We start from the raw sequence: 21730 nt of genomic DNA, 5'->3' as shown, positions 1-21730 counted from the left end.
TACTTGAGTCCCCAGGGAGGACCAGATGACCCGGCAGCCATCCTGCCCTTTGGTGGGAGCACTCATCTGGACTCCAGATACTGTTGGGGTTGCTAAGCAAGGATTTCAGGCAGGCGGCTTCCCATGCACAAGAAATTTCTCCCTCTGCTTCCATTCCCACCTTGGGACTTGGCAGCGACTTGGTGTGGAGAGTCCAAGAGCTGCCATGACCCTGTCAGATGGCAAGGGTCACTTTTAAAAACAAGTTCCTAGTTAAAGTCAACCTAAAGCCATCTGGGTCTATAGTGAATGAAAACTTACCCTAGAGGTACGGTTGCAGAAAAGGGGACCCCTTCCAGGGCCCAAGAGTGGGCTCTTGTCTAACACTCGGAAATGAATTGTCCAAGGAGACACATGTGCTACCAAAGCAAGAGACTTGGGACGGGGCACCCAGGTGAATAGCAGGGTAAGGGAACCCAGGAGAACGGCTCTGCCATGCAGCTCAGTCTCGGGTTTTATGGTGACGGGGTTAGTTTCCAGGTTGTCTTTGGCCAATCGTTCTGACTCAGGTCCTTCCTGGTGGCACCTGCATTGCTCAGCCAAGCTGGATGCCAGCGAGAAGGACTCTGGGCGGTGGCGGGACAGGTGGCAGCTCCTTTTGGCCTTTCCAGAACTCTTGCAGTTGGTGATGGCTTGTTAGTTCCATGTTCCTTACTAGGACCTCCTGTCGTAACGTAACTCTCACAGATGATTCCTAGCCAGGATGGGTGGTTTCAGTCAGAGTGCTTCCCCTAACGGAACCAAATCTGAGATGTGGCTCCAGGAAAGCAGCATTTACATAGTCAGAGAAGATGAAAAAGAGTTTCATGTCGGACTCAGAGCTGGTAGCCGGAGGGTGATGTCTTTCTCCCGGGAATAATCATAGCCCTTCATGTATTGCCACATCAGCTTACAAAGCCCAGGCATGGGCCATCTCACGCATACCTCCCCATGAACTGGGAAACTGGGCAGAGACAGGCTTCTTCCCCTCCTTCAGATGTGAGAGTTGATGGTCAGGCAAACAAGGATGCCTCCCCTTCAGCATACAGAGGGGTCCCTGGGAGACTAACTGCTTGAGTCACCTTTAGGCTGGAAAGCAAGGAAGCACCTCTTGCATAGCAAAATCCAGGCCTCCAGCTTGGCTTTATAATTAGTATATTAGTGCTTTGCTTTAAAAAATCCCCAGGCCTTACCTCCTGCAAGCTGTCTCAGCCACTAAGCGTTAGAGCTGGGACAGAGACCTGCCTCTCCTGGAAGCCTATCCTGCACCATTTGTCCCAAGCAGCCAGGTCTCCCTACCCTGACCTCCAGGCCCTAGCTGGCCCCTCGCTTTCAGAACAGACCCCGGAAACCCAGATGGTACCAGTGATATCGAGGGGCCGTGATGAGCGCGCTGGAGACGCAGGGGCGGCCCCTGATTTCCCTCCACTGCTTGTCTGCCGTGGAGGCAGGTCCTCTGGGATGACTGGGGGGGGGTGCTCCAGCCCCTCGCAGGCCATGCGCCCCTCTTTGTGCAGGAGCCCTGGCCGGCCACCTGTTGTTAATCTAGCCCTGGTAATCCATTCTGTACTGTGTCAGCAGTTCAAAAGGGCATTGTTAGTATTTTTTGCCGACTTCAATTAACGTGAGATTTCAGAGGCCCCTCTGATCACATTTCATCTGTCACAAGTTAGGAACAAAACAGACAGGTTCCAGTTGAGGGGAGGAAGGAGAAGGAGTTTATTGCAAACAACAACCAAGCGGACAGTGTGGGCCGTGCCCAGACAAGGGCGCTCTGCGAACGCGCAGCGGCCCCACGCCTGGACCCCGACGCCCCCTCCTCATCAACAGTCCAGCAGTCCTCCCCTCCCCCCAAAGATGTAAGTGCAATAACTTACTTTAAAAGGCAAGAACTTTTTTTTTTAATATTTTGCTATAATGTAGTTACATGGTGGTATAGGCAGTAAAACTTTATGGAACCGACTTCCTTTTTTTACACATTTTTTTTCTGAATTTTTAATGTCTTTTTCATATATACTTTTAATATTCCACCCCAGGCCATTAAGCTAAAGGAAAAGTTGCATTTATACAGGGTTACAATATCTTACAAGGAGAACAGTCATTATTGATTGAGGTTCATGTTCCTTCCAGCACTCAGCTCTCTTTTCAACCCACTGCACACCAAACAGACTATTAGACATTGAAAACTGTCCTTCAAAATCAGTAGTATAAAGGCCTAGCTCTGTGTGTGTAAGTGCAGGGGAAGAAGGGACAGGGCAGGGCAGGTTAATGTTTGGTTGACTGGGACACCTTTCCTCCCCCTCAGCATCTTTACAGACATCACGTGGGCTCCCGGGAACTTGAGGAGTGGAGTTTTCCTTGTCTTCCCAGTTTTCTCTTTTGTGGTCATGGATTATTATCCTGGGGGCCCGTTTGCCCAGCCATCCTCAGTCCCCACCAGGCCGTCAAGCAGACCGGAAGCCCCAGAACTGTCCAGCCCAGGGGGAGAAAAGCCGCAGAAGCAGGATTCATGGTCGTTTGCATGGAGGAGTTCCTCTCGTCGACCCAGCCGAAAGACGGCAGAGGGGACACTGGCGCTGGGCCCGATGTGGCCGCGGCCACGTGTACTAGGGACCCACCTCACGCTTGCTACCGCCACCCCCTGGCAGTGTCTTTGAACCAACCTGGCCGCCATGCTTCCCCACGCTGGGGGCATGGTAGTGAGAGCCGAGAATCAAGTATAGTGGAAAGAATTCAAGGAAAGTTCCAAAGCCCGTGTCCTCCAAGTGCCGTCGAAGACTCGGGGACAAGCCTCTCCGTGCGTCCCCGGAGCCCCCTCTCCCCACGCTGCCCTGGGAGCAGCGACGGCATCTGAGGGTGGTAGCAGCACCGTAGTGTCAAGCCTTGGCCGCCGAGACGTTCCCAGCAGGATTCGGGGGGCTGGCAGCGTGAGGAGGCTGCCCGGGGGCCTGCCAGCCACCCATTATTTCCGGTTTTGTGTGGCCATCTCTGTTGAGATTTTAGGCAAAGAGCAAAGGAAACCCCACCTCTTTTAGCTTATTGGCTTAACAGTGACCACCGGAGCCATCCACTCTCCCCTGTACCTGCCTTCATGAGACCGCGCTCCTGAGGATGCCGCCAGCCCAGAGAGTCACACCCAAGCTTGCTTTAGTCATCACAGGAGAGGCTGCGGGATACCTCCCACCCCAGCAGCTGAGAAGGCAGAAGGCCTAGGCCCAGCCCCCCACCCTGGGGAGCTCCACGCAGCATCAGTCATCAGAGCCCCTCTCTTAGCTCTGCCTCAAGTGAAATGTGGCTCAGGATGATGACCTTCCCCACTGGGGACTGGGGTCATCTCCGTTGTGAAGGGATTGGGCAGGCTAGAAGTTTTCTGATCCCTTCCCGCTCAGCGATTCTGTGATTGTTGGAGTGTCAGGCAGGCCCTAGGGTCTGGGACAGGCCAAGGGCAGGCCTAGGGGCAGGCAGCTGCCCGAAGGGAGATGCAGAGGTGTTTCAGGCCGACATTTTAATCCTAAATACTTAGCTGCGTTGGTGGGACGGGCGGTCAGCGCCAAAGAGCCTTCTTCTATCGGAAGATTTTTCTTCTCAAGGTTTGGGGTGGAATTTGCCTGACTGAGGTCTGGCCCAGGTGGAAAGCAGACACACAGCGGAACTGATCGCCAGAAGTCCCTTCCAGAAGGTTCCACTTAAGAGCCGTGTCTCTCCCTTCCCTCCCCCTCGGTGTCTATCCTGGTTCTCTCTCTCTGTCTGATTCTCACCCAGGTGAGAACATACCTCCCAGGTCTTTCCAGCCATGATGGCATTTAAGGAGGAACTGGGGGACTGTCTCCATCCTGAAGCCATTTCTTCCTTCCTTTTCCTAGATTTTGGGAGTCTTGAGTTGTTTCAGCCAAGCTTAGAACTAGAAAAGCCTTCCTAAGAGTTATTCCCAGATCCTCAAACATAGAAAACACTTAAAGCTAAGTCTCCAAGAACATTCAATTCAGTGTCCAAGATGCTTTTCACTTCGAGAAGATCAACTTTAGAGCTACGATTCCCAAAGAGGTCTGACTCTTACTAGGGGGAGGTTGAGGCCAGCTCCTTCCATAGTCCTGTTTCTGGAGCACATGAGGACTTGAGACACAGCTGGAGATGACCACGTCCCCAAAAACCTAAGCAGGTCAAAGGGGGAGGGTCTCACCCCTCCCCACCCACCCAAGAGGCTGTGCTGAGTCCAGGCCTAGCTAGAGAGCTAGACCTAGCTCTCCTCACTGACAGGATTGGGGTAGAAGGGATAAAAAGCAGACCCTTCTCCTCGGGGATACCTGCAAGGGGGCCTCCCAGCGCTCAAAAGGCCGGCCTTGGAGGATGGGTACCCCATGCCCCGAGCTTAGCTGACCCCTGGGCCCTGGAGCTGAAACTCAAGCTGCAGGCTGCATGTCAGACGGAAATGCAGCCCCCCTGAGAAGGAGGCCCCTTCCTGCAGGCAGGGAGATTGGCTTCCAGAAAGCACTGTGTCCAGAACAGAGCAAGCGACCCCAAGGAGCTCAGCCCCACATGAGCCCTCTGGAGGCCAGAACAAGGGACTGGGGTCACCCATGCCACGGGGCAGAATTGCCAGGGCAGGCGCTCTCTGCCCTACGCCCAGAGGACTGCACAGAAGGCTCTGGGCAGGTGTGATGCAGGAGGCCGCTAACCGGGAAGGCCGTCTGAGGGCGCGTGGGGGCCGACCTGGTGCCCGGAGGCCGGGTGAGTGTGCCCTCGTCGTCTGCCAGACCCCACAACCCGCTCTGGACCCTCTGGCACCGTGCCCCCAGGCCCTAGCGGCTGTGTCAAGGTGCGAGTCCTTCTGCACCAGGACACTGGCCCAACAGCCCCAGCAAGTGACCAGGATCTTCAGATTCCACCTGGAGGGGCCAGACTGGACAGGGAACAAAGCTACCCAGACCTGCCCCCTGCCACCATCATCCTGCCTGAGGTGGGGCGTCAAGGTGGCCGGAGAGCCGACATGTGTGCATGAGCCCCTGCCTCCGCAGGATGCCTCCCTGCAGCCCTCTCGGCTCCTAGAAGCGTGCTTCCAGCACCGTGGGGCCGTGGGCAGCGGGTCTCCTTCCCTGCACTGTTCACCCAGATCCGGAGCCTCAGGGTCCAAGGGGACCAGCGTGGCTGGGTGACGGCGGGCTCCTTCGGCTCCAGCTCCTCTCTCTCTGCCCTGTCCCTCCGGGTGCGTCCAGCATCCAGCACAGGGGACAGTCAGCAGGACGGGGGCTCCTCACGTCCAGGGTAAAGGCGAGGTGGGTGCCTTGGGTCTAGGAGGTTGGAGTCCATGGGCTTTGAGGGAGAGCACAGGAGATGGGATGGCAGAGGCTGACTGGGCAGGGCATCTGTTCTCCAGACACGGTCACCGGGCTGGTGATCGGGGACCACACAGCAGAGGGAAGGACGGACTTTGACGGCACCGTAGCCACAGCTGGTCCAGGTGGGAATCTAGCCTCAACTCAATGGTCAAACCAGGCAGGGCGGAGGAGCAGGAGTGGGGAGAAAGGGTCTTCAGCTTATAATGGATGCAAAGCTGCAAAACTCGTGCCACCTGGCTGCCTCCACTGCCTCTGGCCGGGAGCGGGGGCGCCTGGCCTCGGTGCCCGCTGCCCCCTTCCCTCCCCACAGTCCCCGGGGGCCTCAGACTTGGGGCGGCTGAAAGTGCTGAGGGTCAGGCTCCTGGGCCCAGGCCAGGTGCCTAAGAGGGGAGTTGAGTGGGGGGCCCGGGGGCCTGGGGAGCATGGGCATGGCCAGTGCCACAGGGCAGGGGAGGGCGCAGGGATGGGGCGGGGTGGCCCTGTCATGTGGCCCAAGAGATGGCCGCGCTGTGCTCCTTGGCCTTCATGCGGAGGGCCGCGATGCTCGAAGTCTTGCGGTCCGGCTCCCCGTTGAGCTCATAGCCGTTGAGGCCCGGGCTGAGGCCCGCAGCTCCAAACAGGCTGCCCATGTGCGTCTGGCCCACGTGGCTGCCAGCCCCCGAGACGCTCAGGAAGTCGGTGACGCCGCTGGCCCCGGAGCCGGGGGGGTGGGCGTGAGGGGACATGCAGGCGGGCACCGGGTCACAGGGCACCACACAGGCCGGCACGGGCGAGGCGGCCCCATTGTTGCCGATCCAGGACGGGTTCTGAATCTGGGGAGAGGGGAGGGAGACGCGTCACAGGCTGGCTGGACACAGGGGTGCTTTCCTGTCCCACACGGGGGACCTCTCTTCACTTACAAACCCATCCTGATGATAAAACCATTCCTGAGTGTTTACCTGGGAGGCTCTCCAAACCTGCCTGGCCACCTAGCCCCCTAGGAGCCTCGGGGTTTTATGCTCTGGTTCCTCCGTTCCCAGGTCCAGGAGAGCAGTGGACAGAAACTCCGTTTTAAGGACTGAACTCCGAATTCCATCAAGAGTCCAGTGAAAGGGTCGTCCTGGGGCACGGCTCACCAGCTGAGGGCAGCCCCTGATTCTGTTTATTTATTTGACCACACCACTTGCAGATCTTAGTTCCCTGACCAGGGATCGAACCTGTGCCCCCTGCGGTCAGAGTCCTCTTCATTGGACCGCCAGGGAATTCCTGGCAGCCCCGGATTTTAGACGCAGAGGCAGACTCTGTCTCTCCATCCATGGACCCATTTAGGGTCAGCACTTGGGCCTCACCCCGCTCCAGCTCCTCCCCAGGCCCAGCACGCCCTCGTGACTTGATCCATGGGAGGGGACACGAGCTCAGAGAGCTCTGGCATGGCAACGTGGGCTCCGAGGCTGTCCACTCTGAGAGTGGACGTCGGGAGGGCCTCAATTCTCTCAGAAGCCAAGGTCAGTAGTGGAGGTCCTAGGGGCCGGTGCCCTTGAGGCTTCAGAAGTAACTCAGGGTCTGAAAGGGCTGCCTTGAGAGGTGGTAAGTGGACAGATAGAGCCAGGTGGGATGCCCACAGGCTCCAGGCTGGGGCAGAGACAGGTGGAGGAGGTGGAAGGTGCTCGGGCAGCGGGTGAAGGGTTGAACTGGACACTTTGTCTTCTATCTGCGCGGCTAAAATCCTTTCCCCCTCCCCAGCTTCCAGCTCTAGACCCCACTTTGCCCCAGCATTTAAGCGGAGGCAGAACTGGGGACTCAGCCAGAAATGCATCTCTCCTGGGTGATGGGAGGCAGGGGGGTTGGTGGGCAGGATGGGCTGTGAGGAGATGGTGCACCTCTCGGCCACGTGAAAGGGCTTCTCAGTGGTCCTGGAGCAGCATCTGCCGGCCTGCCCCCTGCCCCCAGCGTTTGGAGTACATTCAGAGAAGTCTGTAATAATAGGAGTGACAAGGCGGCCATGCCCCCAGATGCCATGGTGACTGCAGTGACAACAAGAACTGCTTGCAGGTTCGGGTGATGGGGACCCCCTCTCTGAGAGGCCTAGGGGATGTGGTGTGTGCTGCTGCATGGAAAGAAAGCATGAGCCCCTCTGGTGTGTGAGTTCGGGCAGCAGAGGTCAAGGCCAGGGAGTCCGGGCTGGAGGTCCATCCTCCCAGGGACAGAGGGAGGCTGGCTGGGGGGACGGAGAGAGGAGAGAAAGATATGGGCGGGCCCAGGGTTGGAGCAGAAGGCGGAGGCCACAGCACAAGGAGGCCTGAGAGGGAGGAACCGGCTGCCTTTGCAGGGCAGGTTGAGGGGCGTCAGGATGGCACTCAGCCCCAAATGCACCTCTCCAAGGGTCCTGGCTGCCTGACTTCACCTACATCGCTTCCCGTCCCTTGACATCCCACTGAGGACCCAAGTGCCACCAGGAAGGGGACTGAAGGACAGCCGTGGAAGAAGATGCTCTGGAAGGGATGGGAAGAAATGGGCCAGACGCCTGGGAGAGTCGCAGACATACGAAGCAACCTTCCTAAAACCATGTAATTCACAAAGCACTTTTGCACAATCTAATGTAGACCTTCCAACAACCTGGTGAAAGAGCTGAGGCAGGTGCTTTTTTTTGTTTTTTGGCCACATCGTGTGGGATGTGGGATCTTAGTTCCCCGACTAGGGGTTGAACCTGAGGCCCCCCGCCCATGGAAGCACAGAGTCTTAACCACTGGCCAGGGAAGTCCTGAGGCAGGTTCTTTTAAAAGACCCAGTTCCTAGGTGAAGAAACTTGAGGCTCAGACATGTGACTTGCCTGAAGGGAGAAAGCTCTGGAGCTGGGATGACAGCCTAAATCCTGGGTCTCAGAATCCCACATTCATTCCAGCCTTGCCTCACTCACGTCCTCCAACTTCAGGAACCCCTTCTCCTAGGAAACATTCTGGGTGGCTCCCAGTGGCCTGGAGGGCCCCTGGCCTTCAGCATTCCTTGGTTCTGATGCCCGTCACCAAAGTGGCCGAAGGAAAAGTCATTCTCAAGCTTCTCCCCCAGTCTCCCCTTCCCTAAAGTCCAGCCAAGCCTGGGTCAACGCTTATGGGGGGCAGAGAGAATTCTGGGCCTCCCACATCCTGGAGACACAAGTGCACTCCTGGAACGGGCCTGAAGCGGGGACTTAGAGCCCCGAGCTCTCTCTCCAGGGAAGGTGTTCCTCCTAAGGGCCCCAGAGCAGGCAGCTGGGGGCAGGGACTCACCTGGGCATAGTTTTCCGCTCGGGTGAGGAGGGGCAGCTCGTAGGCTGTGGAGAAGTGGGTCCGAACCTGCTGCATTTGCCCGAAGCGCTCCCTCTTCCTCCACTTGGCCCTCCGGTTCTGGAACCAGACCTGCAGGACAGAGCAGTGGTCGCCGGGGTCAGGCCCGGAGCTGGGGCCCCCGTGTTCGAGGCAGCGCCAACCTTGCCCTCGAGCCCCTCTGGCTGTAGTTATAAGGTCAAGACTGTGGGGCTACAGATTACACATCTGCCTTGGTCTCCGTGCTCAAGAGCTGATAATCTGGAAGGATCGACGCTGAGAGCCGGGAAGGCAGTTCACACCCCAGTCGTAGGCGTGACTTCGGGCCAATAGGTTCCTTTTTCTGAACTTCAGAACCCAGAGCAGGCAAGTGTCACAAGCACACGGAACACGTCACCAGTCATCTCAGCGGTCAAATAACCAGCCCTGACATGGGGCGGCCCAGTCCTCTGGGGCCACAGACTACGGCAGAATCTGATGACAGCCGTGAAAGCTTCACCAGAGAGTCATTCTCCTGGGTGGCCAAGTGGTAAAGAACCCGCCCGTCAATGCAGGAGATATAATAAAATGCCAGTTCCATCCCTGGCCCAGGAAGATCCCCTGGAGGAGGGCATGGCAACCCACTCCAATGCTCTTGCCTGGAGAGTCCCATGGACAGAGGAGCCTGGTGGGCTACAGTCCACGGGGTCACAGAGAGTCGGACAAGACTGAGCGACTAAGCACACACAGAGGATCACACACGTGTGGTTTTTCCATTGTTTTCCACTTCCTGAATCCCCCATGCAGCCTTTTGTGGAAAGAGTCTGGACCCCCTGGGTTACAGCTTCTCTGGGAGACAGGGCTTTAGCCAGGCTGTTGGAGGACAGTCAGGGACAGCTTTGTGGAGGGAAGGTGGGGGCTGGAGGGACAGAAGTCCAGGCTGAGTTTAGAAACGGCCCGGCCACGCCACCAGCTGGGAGAGTGATGGGAGGGGAAGGATGGTGGAATCAGATGGTAGGGGCCCTCAAATGCCAGGTGGGAGGGTCACCTTGGTGTTGTGAAGAGAAGCTGCTGCAATCTCAGGCCCCCAAGAGCAGCGTGATGCCAGGGAGGAGGGGAGGCCCAGCTGTCACTCAGCACGGGGGTGGCACATTGGCTTGACCAGGGTGCTCTAGGGGAGTGTGGTCTCTGAGTCAGGTGTGTATGAGCCAGGGTCTTGTTTCATACTTAGGAAAAAAATTGAGAACCTTCCAACAAAAGCTATTGGGCTTAATGGAAGCTTCCTTTGCAGGAGCGTTTCTGGCAGGCTGAGAACTTTCCCAAGGCTCGTGGGCAAGAGCTGGCTTTGGGGTCTGCCACCCCTGCAGGTGACTTGGGGTCTGGGGAGAGGGTGACGGGGACCAGGGAGGATGGGAGAGAGGGCGTGAGCAGGCTTGACTTCAGGCTGGCTCACAGGCAGGCTCCAGAGCTCCTCAGAGGGAGACTCCTGGCAGCTCGTCACACACCTGCCCGCTGACTCTGGTGCAGGGCACGCCCCTGGCACCACGGCCCAGGGCATGGAGCTTCCTGGGAGGAGGGGGGCGGAGCCGGGCCAGAGGGCTTGGCCCGCCCCCTGCAGGGCAGCACAGAGGCTGCTGGGCCCCTGGGCGCCTGCTGGACTGCCCCGCGTTTCCAAGGGCCTCAGTTTGTGCATCTGGAAACTGGGCTAGCATCCGTGTTGCCGGCTTCCCAGGGGCTGTGCCTCCAAGGGCCACAGGCAGCTGGAGGGCAAGTGCTGTCTCTGAGTTTTCAGAGGACTTTGCCCTGGTTTATTTATAGCTCCCTTCCAGCTGTCTTTTTCAGAAGAAAGAAGTCAAAAAAGAAGCGGTAGGTGTGGTTCATGTTGATGTGGGGAGGGAGGGGTGGGGACGGAGGGTGAGACTGCACCTTCCCAGCCAGTATACAAGCATCACACACACACACACACACACACACACAACACACACACATACACATACAACACACACACACACAACATAAACACACACAGCCCCCCAAGGGAGGGTGAGACTGCACCTCCCCAGCCAGTATACAAGCATCACACACACACAACACACACACATACACACAACACACACATACATACAACACACACACAACACACACACACAACACACACACACACAGCCCCCCGAGGGAGGGTGAGACTGCACCTCCCCAGCCAGTATACAAGCATCACACACACACAACACACACACATACACACAACACACACATACATACAACACACACACAACACACACACACAACATACACACACACAGCCCCCCAAGAGAGGGTGAGACTGCACCTCCCCAGCCTGTATACAAGCATCTCACACACACACACACACACACACACAAAACACACATATACACAACAAACACACACAACATACACACACACAACATACACATAACACACACACACCCAAACACCCCCAAGGGAGGGTGAACTGCACCTTACCAGCCAGTATACAAGCATCACACACACACACACACAACACACAACACACACCACACACATACATACACCACACACACCACACATACACAGCACACACACACAGCACACAAACACAGCACACACACACAACACACACACACAACATACACACAACACACACACAACACACACACACACAACATACACACACACAACACACATACACATAACACACACACACACACCCAAACACCCCCAAGGGAGGGTGAGACTGCACCTTCCCAGTCAGTATACAAGCATTACATACACAGCACACACACACATAACACACATACACACAACACACACACAACACACACACACACACAACACACATACACACACACAACACACATACACATAACACACACACACACACCCAAACACCCCCAAGGGAGGGTGAGACTGCACCTTCTCAGCCAGTATACAAGCATTACATACACACACACACACACACACACACACACCACACATACACACACCACATACACACACCACACACACACACACACACACACCCCCACCCAAGAGAGGGTGAGACTGCACCTTCCCAGCCAGTATACAAGCATCACACACACACACACAACACACATACACACACCACACACATACCCAAACACCCCCAAGGGAGGGTGAGACTGCACCTTCTCAGCCAGTATACAAGCATTACATACACACACACACACCACACATACACACAACACACACACACACACACACACCCAAGAGAGGGTGAGACTGCACCTTCCCAGCCAGTATACAAGCATCACAGACACACACACACCACACATACACACAACACACATACACACACCACACACATACCCAAATACCCCCAAGGGAGGGTGAGACTGCGCCTTCCCAGCCAGTACATAAGCACGAGCATCACACACACACACACGCACACGCACACACACCCCCAAGCGGCCGGCATTTCTTTCAGCACCACTGTTCCCCATCTTGTGGGGGAGAATCAGCTCTCCTGTGTCCCCCTCCTCCCCGGAGCTGATCCCCTCCCGGGCTGGGGCCTCAGCCGCTGTCCCAGAGCCTCCCAGGGGGGCCCCCCTTTCCTCCCAGGGCTCCTGGGGTCCAGGCCCAGGCCGCCCACTGGGAGCCAAGGGCGGATCGGGTCTCCTCTCCGGGACGCTGAAATGGGATCCCCCTTTATCAGTGGCCTGGAATGGGGGACTGGGGGCAGGACGAGAGAATGAATCAGAGGCGCTTGTTTTCATTTCATGTTTAATTTCCTGCAGGCTTAGCTCAGTCTTTCCGCTCCTTCCTCAGCCTCCCAGGGTTTTCTGGGCAGGAGGGGAGGCCAGGGGGAGGGGAGAAGCCCACTGGAAGCATCTAGATATACGACTGGACTGCTTTCTTCAGGGCTGAGGAGAAGCCTAGAAAAAAGTGAGGTTGCCACTGTGGTGGGGGCCGCCCCCTTGAGTCTCTGTGGACTCAGGTCCTACAGTGGGAGACACACAGGGCTGGCAAAGGGGGCCTGGGGGTGAGGGCAGGAGCAGAGCAGGGGTGGTGGGAAAGGGGGGCGGGGGACAGGAGATGGAATGCCGGCGGGCGGGGCGGAGCGGGGTAGAGGGGCGACCTGGGTTATCTGGGAAGACAGATGAGCTGGGGGAGAGGCAGCTGAGAGCGCTCGGCCTTTGGGAAGGGAGTGAAGAGGGTCAGGCAGAGGGGTTTCTTTGCAGGTTAAGATGGAGATCGTGGGAGGCGGCACGGCTGTGGGGAGCAGGCTGGGGGGAACAGAACTGCCCACCTCCAGCCCCTTCCTCCCTGGGGCCTCACCCTGCAGATGAGGCTGGAGCTTTTCTGCCCAGATAAGGCTTAAGCTCCATTAGCTTCCTGGTCTTCACTCTCATCATGCATAAACTTGGGTGGTGGCAGGGGTATCCTCCCGGGCCCCATCTGTGCTCACATTCATGGGCCCCCAAGGCTTAGAGCATCCTCCCATTTCTGACCCTTGGAGCCTGGGGTGCTGACAGCTGCGCCCCTAGATGCCCTGGGCCTCAGGCTCTGCAGCCCATAGGCTTGACTCCACTGGGCAACCTTGGGCAGGAGAAGGGACCCAGAGGCCCCAGCCTTCCCTTCAGTGCGTCACAGCAGCCCAGGACCACCCCGCTCCTGGCCCACCCTGGCCTGGACCCGCTCAGCACGGGCCTCTCCCCAAGGAACCAACTGTCTTGGCGGAGGCCCCTGCTAACCGCAGCCCATCTGGGGCCAGGGCGGGGTGGCTCAGGGCGGGGAGGCCTCTGCCTTATTGTCTTCAGACACAGCTGCGTAGATTGGAATCCCAGACAGCACAGAAGAGGCCCCTGCAGCCCCCTGGAGCGGCTCCAAACTCCGGGTTTCTTCCCAGGAAAGGTCCATCTCGGGGGCGGGGGGGCCCGTCCCTGTCCCCACCGTCACTCTGTGCCAGGCACCTGGCTTCCCATCAGCTGAGTATGGGCCCCCAACAAACTCATCAGAGGCAAGCAGGGGGTTCCATCCCCACCTCCCCCCATCTCCAGGGCACTGCCAAGCGCAACCCAGAGGTCTGACGCACCTGCCAATCCCACCAACCCTGCTGCCTTTATACAAAGTAAAGTCTCAGAACAATTAGGCACGTGTTCCTGGTGAGGCAAACTACAGGAAAAGCACTGGAAAGGGCTGGAACTCAGGGTCCCTCATTCTATTCTCAGCACGGCCACCCCATCACCTTTCCTGAGTCACCTGGTCACAGGTGATGGTTTCCTGCCTCTGGGTCTCTTCCTCCTCGATAGCGAATGAGAGAACGAGGTGGTCCTCTCCAGCACTAGCCTTCTAGAATTCTGCGGTCTCCCCCTGAGATGATAAGACAGGCAGCACATCACAGTTCCCCTTTTCGCTTTGGCGGCTGGGAAGCTCAGCATTGAAATTTGCGCTCAGTGAAATCTAGGATCCTTAGCTTAGCCTAGGTCTTTGACATAATTACCTTCCCATTTCATGGCACTGTTATTGTTCGAGGATGAAGATAAATCTTTTAAGTGTAAGCTGCCCCAGCTCCTTTTTGGAAGTAGGCATAAATGTGTGTGTGTGTAGAGAGAACACTCCTGAGCTGTACTGTGGTGCCTGAAGAATGTTAAACATGCTCTGGCGTCATTTCGTGTGTGGTACCAGAAGGATCATCCTATCAATGCTAAGCGAATTCTACTCCTGGGCACTTCTGTCCATTTGTTAGGGACACACACACGTGTGTGCACACACGTGTACATGTGTATACCTCACAGAAAACAGACAGTTCATTTTGCATCAACACAGCACCTACAGGAACATCCCATAGCCAGCTGCTCTCTCTCCACCGACTCCTTACGCTCCTCTCAAATCCACTGGCTGAGCTGAGGCCAGAGGCTGGGGTTCCTGTCCAGAGTCTGGGGCACCAGAAGTCTCAGGTGAGACAGTGGGTGTGAGAAGGTTTCTGGAACCACAGTGAGGCCTCAGCTGCCTGTCTTCCTTCCCCAAACACTCACTGTGAGCTGGAGAGGAATAAGGTGGGAAGCTTGCTTTGGGGAATTTATGAATAAATGAGCTGACCGTTCAGAGTTCCCTGGTGTTTCTGGATGGCTGTGTATTCACTGGCAACTACCAGTCTCTTTTACACTTTAGCCATTTTAGATGATCTAGTTTCTGGACCATGCTATTAATACAAATGTCTCTGCCTTGTTAAACAAAGACTGGTGAGCCTTTTATTGACACCGTAGGGGTTCCCTGGTGGCTCAGATGATAACAACTTGGCCTGCAATGCTGAAGACTTGGGTTCGATCCCTGGGTTGGGAAGATCCCCTGGAGAAGGAAACTGACTACTCACTCCAGTATTCTTGCCTGGAAGAACCACGGACAGAGAAGCCTGGCAGGCTACAGTTCAAGGGGTCTCGAAGAGTTGGACACAACTGAGAGATTTTTTCACTTTAGGAACACTCTACTTTCCTGGTAGCTTAGGTGGTAACGAATCCTCCTGCAGTGTGGGAAACCTGGGTTTGATCCCTGGGTTGAAAAAATCCACTGGAGAAGGGAATGGCTACCCACTCTAGAATTCTTGCCTGGAGAATTCCACCGACAGAGGATCCTGGCAGGCTACAGTCCATGGTGTCACAAGAGTCAGGCGTAACTGAGCGACTTTCACTTCACTTCAGAATACTCTGCAGAAGATTCTTTAGTGAAAAAAGGCGAGAAGGGGCACCCTTGGGGTCTGCTGAGTAACAGGGCTCTCAGTCCTGGCACCGAAAGGACCCCAGCTGAGCTTGCTGCTTTTTTAAAAAGACTCCTCTTTGCTCTTAAGCTGTTGATTTCTATAGCCCACGGGAGAGGGAAACACTGTTATCTGCAAACACTTGATTTGCTATTTCAACATGATTTGGGCTGGGAAGGCAGGCCAAACGTGGCGTTCATTTAGTGTTACGCTGAAGCCTGAGCTTTATCTTGTCATCTATGGTTGGGGTGCTTAGAGGACTTTGCATCCTCTCTGGTTTTCCTTTGTTACAATTTCATGCAGGGAGGGGAGACATACCTCTCTGGACAAAGGAGGTCAGTTGGTCCACATATATTTATTTTTTGCCTTTTCTGATCTTAGTTCAGCCTTCTCTAATTGGTGGGAATTATAGTGATGAAGAATCAGACCGTACCTGCCCTCATCATATTCTAGTGAGATGAGACAAACAGATGACATAATTTAAGCCAATCATAAATTCTAAGATAAAATAGCACAACTGGTAGAAGGTGACCTGGTTTGTTTGTGTTGTATTAGGTTGAGTTGTGTTGGGTTGGGTTGAGCTGTATGGGGTTCCACTGTGGTGCACTGAATTGTGTTGGGTTGTGCTGAGTTCTATTGAGTTGAGCTGTGTTGGTTTGGGTTGTGATTGGCTGTGTTGAGTTGCACTGGGTTGGGTTCTGCTGGGTTCAGTTGAGCTGTCCTGGGTTCTGTTGTATTGTGTTGGGTTATGTGGATTGTGTTGGGTTGAGCTGTTAGTTTGGGTTATGTTGGTTGTGTTGGGCTGTGTTGGGTTCTGTTGAGTCGAGCTGTGCTGATTTGGGTTATGTTGTGTTGTGTTGTGTTGTGTTGAGCTGTGTTGGGCTGTGTTGAACTCTGTTGAGTTATGTGTTGATTTTGGTTATGATGGGTTGTATGTGTTGTGTTGGGCTGTGTTGGGCTCTGTTGAGTCGAGCTGTGCTGATTTGGGTTATGTTGTGTTGTGTTGGGCTATGTTGGGCTGTGTTGAGCTGTGTTGGGTTGTATTGAAGTCTTTTGAGTTATGTGTTGATTTTGGTTATGATGGGTTGTATGTGTTGTGTTGGGCTGTGTTGGTTTAGACTATGTTGTATTGTGTTGGGTTCTGCTGGCCTGTATTGAGCTGTGCTGGGTTCTGTTAAGCTGAGCTGTGTTGACTTGAGTTGTTTGTGTTGTGCTGAGCTGTGTTGGGTGTGCTGGACTCTGTTGAGTTGAGCTGTGTTGATTTAGGCTATGCTTGTCTGTGCTGGGCTGTGCTGGGCCGTGCTGAGCTGTGTTGGGCCGTGCTGAGCTGTGTTGGGTTAGGTTGCAGAGTGTTGTGTTGTACTGAGCTGTGTTGGGTTAGGTTATGGTGTGTTGTGTTGTACTGAGCTGTGTTGAGTTAGGTTGCGGGGTGTTGTGTTGTGCTGAGCTGTGCTGGGTTAGGTTATGGTGTGTTGTGCTGTGCTGAGCTGTGTTGGGTTAGGTTGCGGGGTGTTGGGTTGTGCTGAGCTGTGCTGGGTTAGGTTATGGTGTGTTGTGTTGTGCTGAGCTGTGTTGGGTTAGGTTGCGGGGTGTTGTGTTGTGCTGAGCTATGTCGGGTTAGGTTATGGTGTGTTGTGTTGTGCTGAGCTACGTTGGGTTAGGTTATGGTGTGTTGTGTTGTGCTGAGCTATGGTGGACTCTGCTGGCCTGTGCTGGGATTAGTGTTTTGGTGGTCGGGTGATGGTAGGGGGCAGTAGTCATGGTGATTGGGAAGACTTCTCAGAGGAGGCATACTGAGCTGGGACCTGAAAGATGGAGGAGGAGGCAGCCAGCTTGGGCAAAGAGAAGAGTTGGATTGTCTTGGTTTCTGCCCATGGGGTGCCATGGATGTCTTGTAAGTTCATCCTGTTTCCTTTCTAAGAGGTAGGCCTTCCAGAGCAGAGACCCCTCATCGTCATCACCTCCTTCGCAAGAGAGCCTGGACTCACACACCACACAGAACTCAGAAGCATAGCTGACGGGCTGCCTGCCCCTTCCCTGGGAGCCCCGCCCTAGCCCCTGCCAACCAGAGCATGAAGCAGGATGGGAACGTGAACAAAAGCAGACCTGCTCTGGTTACGGCAGGGGCGCGAGGGGCGAGCTCCTTGAGCTGAGGTGAAGAAAGCCCTGGTGCGCCTGGGGACGGGCAAGCGGCCCTGTCTCGGGCCACTGGCGGAAGGGGCCAGCCCCGCTCTCCCCGCCTTCCCTGGCACCCTCACTGACCTGCACGCGGGCCTCGGTGAGGTCGGTCCTCATGGCCAGCTGCTCCCGCGCGTACACATCGGGGTAGTGGGTCTTCTGGAAGACCTTCTCCAGCTCCTCCAACTGGTAGCTGGTGAAGGTGGTTCTGTTCCGCCGCTTCTTGCCCTTGTTGCTCTCCGAGTCGGCCTTCTCCATTGGGCTGGGGAGGTCGGCGCTGGCCCGGTCCTGGGGCCCCTTCACCCCAGCTTCCTTCACACTGAGGTAGCTGCTGTCCATCCCCACCGTGTCAGAGTCGGGTGGCAACTCTGGCTCACCCAGGGAGCTCTCTTTGGCTGAAGGGGGAGGAAACAAAGTCAAAAAAGCAATGGCTGAACCCAGCCCGAGAGGTAGGAGGGACGGGGGAGCCATTCCCTGCTTTTCCCTTCTCGGGGAAGCATGGGATGCAAGGTCCGGAGGCCTGGGTTCTAAGGTCATTAACGTGCTTTGTGACCTTGGCTAAGTTTCTTTCCCTCTCTGAGCCTCTTCGCCGTTACGTCAGCATGGGCCCCTTTTAGCACCGTGTCCTGTGACTCTGGGCCAGCCAATCTGACTTCTATAACATTTACCCTCCGCCCCCACTGACCCAGGGCTCCTCCCTCTAGGACTCCCCTTGCCAGAACTTCTCCTTTGGGTGTTGAGGATGTTGTCTCAGTCCTTCGGACTCAAAAGCTCAGCCAGCAGCCATGTCTGGCCCAACTGGCCTTAGGGTGAGGAGGAGAGGCTCCTCCTTGCCTGGCCTGATTCTGTTTGGGGTTCAGCACCCTGCCCCCTCCAGGTGGGGGCTGTTTACTAAGGAAATAGGGGGTCCTCCCCGTGACATGCCCAGGATGCTGAGCTGGGAGGCCCAGCAGATTTACACAAAGCTCATGGCCCCGGGGCCCACAGCCACCGCTGTCTAGCAGAACGGGACTCTGCCGGCTGATTCCTGGACGCTCAGAGCTGGCAAGGACCAGTTATCCAGTGCAGGTCAAGGTGAGGAGACAGAGGGAGGGCAGGGAGGGCGAGCTCATCCTTGTTCAGATAGCCCCATCAGTGCCCTGGGCAGACACACTCGCCCCAGGGCGGAGGTTAGGGGACAGGCCCTGCAACTGGCCTCAGGGTGTGAGTCCCCCCCCATGTCTGACTCCTGAGCTGTGTGCTTGGACCTTTCGCTGAGCCTCTCTGTGCCTCAGTTTCCCCCTCTATGAAATGAGGGCACAGATACTTGGATCTCCCTCACAGGGACTTCCCTGGTGGCTCAGACGGTAAAGCGTCTGCCTACAATGTGGGAGACCTGGGTTCAATCCCTGGGTCGGGAAGATCTCCTGGAGAAGGAAATGGCAACCCACTCCAGTATTCTTGCTTGGAGAATTCCCATGGACGGAGGAGCCTGGTGGGCTACAGTCCATGGGGTCGCAAAGAGTCGGACACGACTGAGCGACTTCACTTTCTTTCTTTCCTTCTTTTCTTTCAAAGGGTAGCTGTGGGATTAAAACGTCTTACAGGTAAAGTTGCTCCCTGTTCTGGTCTAGACTTGTGAGCAGCAGAAGAGTCTAGCCCTGGAAGAGTCCTCCCAGTGGGCAGGCCCTCCCTGGAGTCCCCCAGCCCAGGAGTGGGTGCGGATGGGGTGCGAGTCCCTCTCTGAGCCAAATTCCACTGGGGACTCTGACTTTACTTATAGAGTGAAATAACATACGGGATAATAAGACATGTGTGGGGAGCATTGGATAAAACTTTTCATGTGTGAAAGCTCTGATCATAACAAGCATTTGTGGTCTGTATGGGCTTCCACCATTCTGACTCTTGGTCTCCTCCTCTGGGAATAGATCTGAGCCCCAGGTGTTAGGTGTCAGAACGGTGCCTCTAGACCCGGTCCCTTGACCCTGACCAGATCCTGGGGCCGAAGCTTCGGATCCGCCCTCCTCCCTGGCACTCTGTGTTTACTGGGGGCTCTCTTATTGCTGGGGAGCTGAGAGGGACAGGCTGCCCAAGGCGGTGAGGAAAGGGAGTGGAGGTGAATGCTCAGAGTGGGCCTGGAAGCAGCTTCAGGAGGCTGTTCCTGAGGGCCACTGGCAGCATGGGCGCCAGCAGGCTGGGGGGCCGGCCCTTGGGCACCACGGATGACACCCGTGTGAGTCCAGGCACACGCAGACCGCCACGGCTTTGGTGACAGCGTCATGCAAACTGCAGCTGGCAGCTGGGCTGAGAGCTTTCAGCAAAGATATTTATCTTCCTGGCAGACAAATACATTTTATGTTTTGGTTTTTTTTTTTTTTTAAAAGAGAAGAAATCCCACCCAGTCTCACCAAAAATAAACATCTCTGTTATGCAACCTCCTGGAGGCCAGACTCGGGGAGCAGGCAGTGGCTGCAGCCCCTGCCCCTTGTGCCCAAGCCCTGCTGCCCAGACCCCATCCCATGACCCCAAGGACCCTTCCCGTATCCTCTGGCATCCAGCCTGGGCTCAGGACCACCCCACACAGCAAAAGGGGCTGGGCCGAGCAGGGGAAACTCCATGTTATAAATATCAAGGGACGGTAGGGACTAAACTCCTTGTGTTAATTCAGGGGAAACAGAAGCCAGAGAGAGTAAGAAATGTGCCAATAGGGACAGGGTGCAGGCTCTCAGCTCTGGGTCAGTCCTTCTCTTCTACCCCGTGGTCTTGGGGCCTTTCCCAGGGAGAGAGGGAAAACCAGAAGGAATCCCCAGGGCCTCACGTAATCAAGAGGTATGGTCTGCACATCAAGGAGGCAGAGAACCAGTCCCCGAGGATGAGAGAGTGAGGATGTGGCCCCTGGGAGAAGCCCACCCCCGCTGAGCTGGTTCTAGGCTCACTGCGGGTGGAGCTGGCTGAACACCCAGTCGTCCAAGTAGAGAAGCTTCCCCACCTCCATCCACCCACTGAAAGGGTAGGCATGGGGGGACAGCATGGTGTGGGGCGCAGCATGGGAGACCCCAGGCCCAAGGTGCGGAGATCTGCCTCGTCCCAGCTCTCCCGAAATCTGCCTGTGACCTCAGAGGACGCCTTCCAAGTGCCAGAGCCTCCTGTGCCGATGGGAGCAGGCAAGCCCTGTCCGCAGTGGGGAGTGCAGGCAGGAATGGCATCTCGGCCCTGTGGGGCAGCCCTCCCGCCTCAGTCTCCAGTGGGACCTTCCCCTTGGGACCTGGAGTGGGGAGAGGCTGGGGGCATATCTGTCCAGGCAAACGTCAGCTAACTAGAAAGGCTTCAAGATTTCAAGACGGAAGGGATTCTGGCAAACCGAGGCCTCTCTGGCCCTCGAAGAGGGACGAGACCTTCCAAATCTCAAGTCTTGATTATTCTTGCTTTAGGTGGCTTAGGCGGTAAAGCGTCTGTCTGTAATGCAGGAGACCCAGGTTCGATCCCTGGGTTGGGAAGATCCCTTGGAGAAGGAAATGGTAGCCCACTCTAGTACTCTTGCTTGGAAAATTTCATGGATAGAGCAGCCTGGTAGGCTATAGGCCATGGGGTTGCAAAGAGTCGGACACGACTGAGTGACTTCACTGACTTCACTTTAGGTTCTGAGGCTTGGCCCCTAATTGAGACAGCAAAGGAAAATTCCCCAAGGTTCTGACCCAACCCATTAGAATGACAAGCCAAGGTACTCATCCCTAAAGTGCCAGGCTTGGGGGCATCAGTTCCCACCTCCTGCCACCCTATAAGCATCTGCACCCAGTGCTGTCACTCAAGCTTTGGTGACGGAGCTCATCGCCCCCAGGACCACTGGACCGTCTGTCCAAAGGTCCAGCCTGTGTCTGATTCCTGCGGTCTGGCTCATTGGCATGGGTTCCAAACCTCCATGGGCCTTCCCCAAGGCAGCCCTGCGGACATCTGGAGATGGCTACCATGCCTCTGAGTGTCCCATCCTCCTGAATAAATATAGCTCTCACTGCTGTTCTGTAGGAGGCCCTGAGTTTAACAGGCCCGTGTGAGACAGGTGAATGCCAGGGATGGGATGGGTGGTGGTGCTGGGCTCTGGGCAAAGCCAGCAGATCGCTCTCCAACTAGAGGATCCAGAGAGGCTGGGTAGAGACTTGGCACCATGGCCCGAGACCTGGGCCTGGTCAGGATCCAGCTTGCTCCGTAAGCCCCTCCTCAACAAGACGGCCGCTGAAAACAGAGGG

General features: G+C 56.0%; 1 protein-coding gene across 1 annotated transcript; it reads right to left on the bottom strand.

The window, feature by feature from the left end:
• Nucleotides 1-1895: 1895 nt before the first annotated feature.
• On the bottom strand, nt 1896-20745 carry ALX4 (ALX homeobox 4). Its single transcript, XM_027562601.1, has 3 exons — nt 17592-20745; nt 8600-8728; nt 1896-6166 (listed from the first exon to the last, which is right to left on the bottom strand). Exons 1-3 carry the CDS (start codon nt 18042-18044, stop codon nt 5837-5839), a joined length of 912 nt encoding a protein of 303 aa, XP_027418402.1. The 5' UTR covers nt 18045-20745; the 3' UTR covers nt 1896-5836.
• Between the last annotated feature and the right edge of the window lie 985 nt (nt 20746-21730).

The sequence above is a fragment of the Bos indicus x Bos taurus genome, chromosome 15, assembly GCF_003369695.1.
Source record: "Bos indicus x Bos taurus breed Angus x Brahman F1 hybrid chromosome 15, Bos_hybrid_MaternalHap_v2.0, whole genome shotgun sequence".
NCBI lineage: Eukaryota > Metazoa > Chordata > Mammalia > Artiodactyla > Bovidae > Bos > Bos indicus x Bos taurus.
Note: the sequence above shows the minus strand (reverse complement) of the source record. Positions and strands in the feature narration are given on the sequence as shown.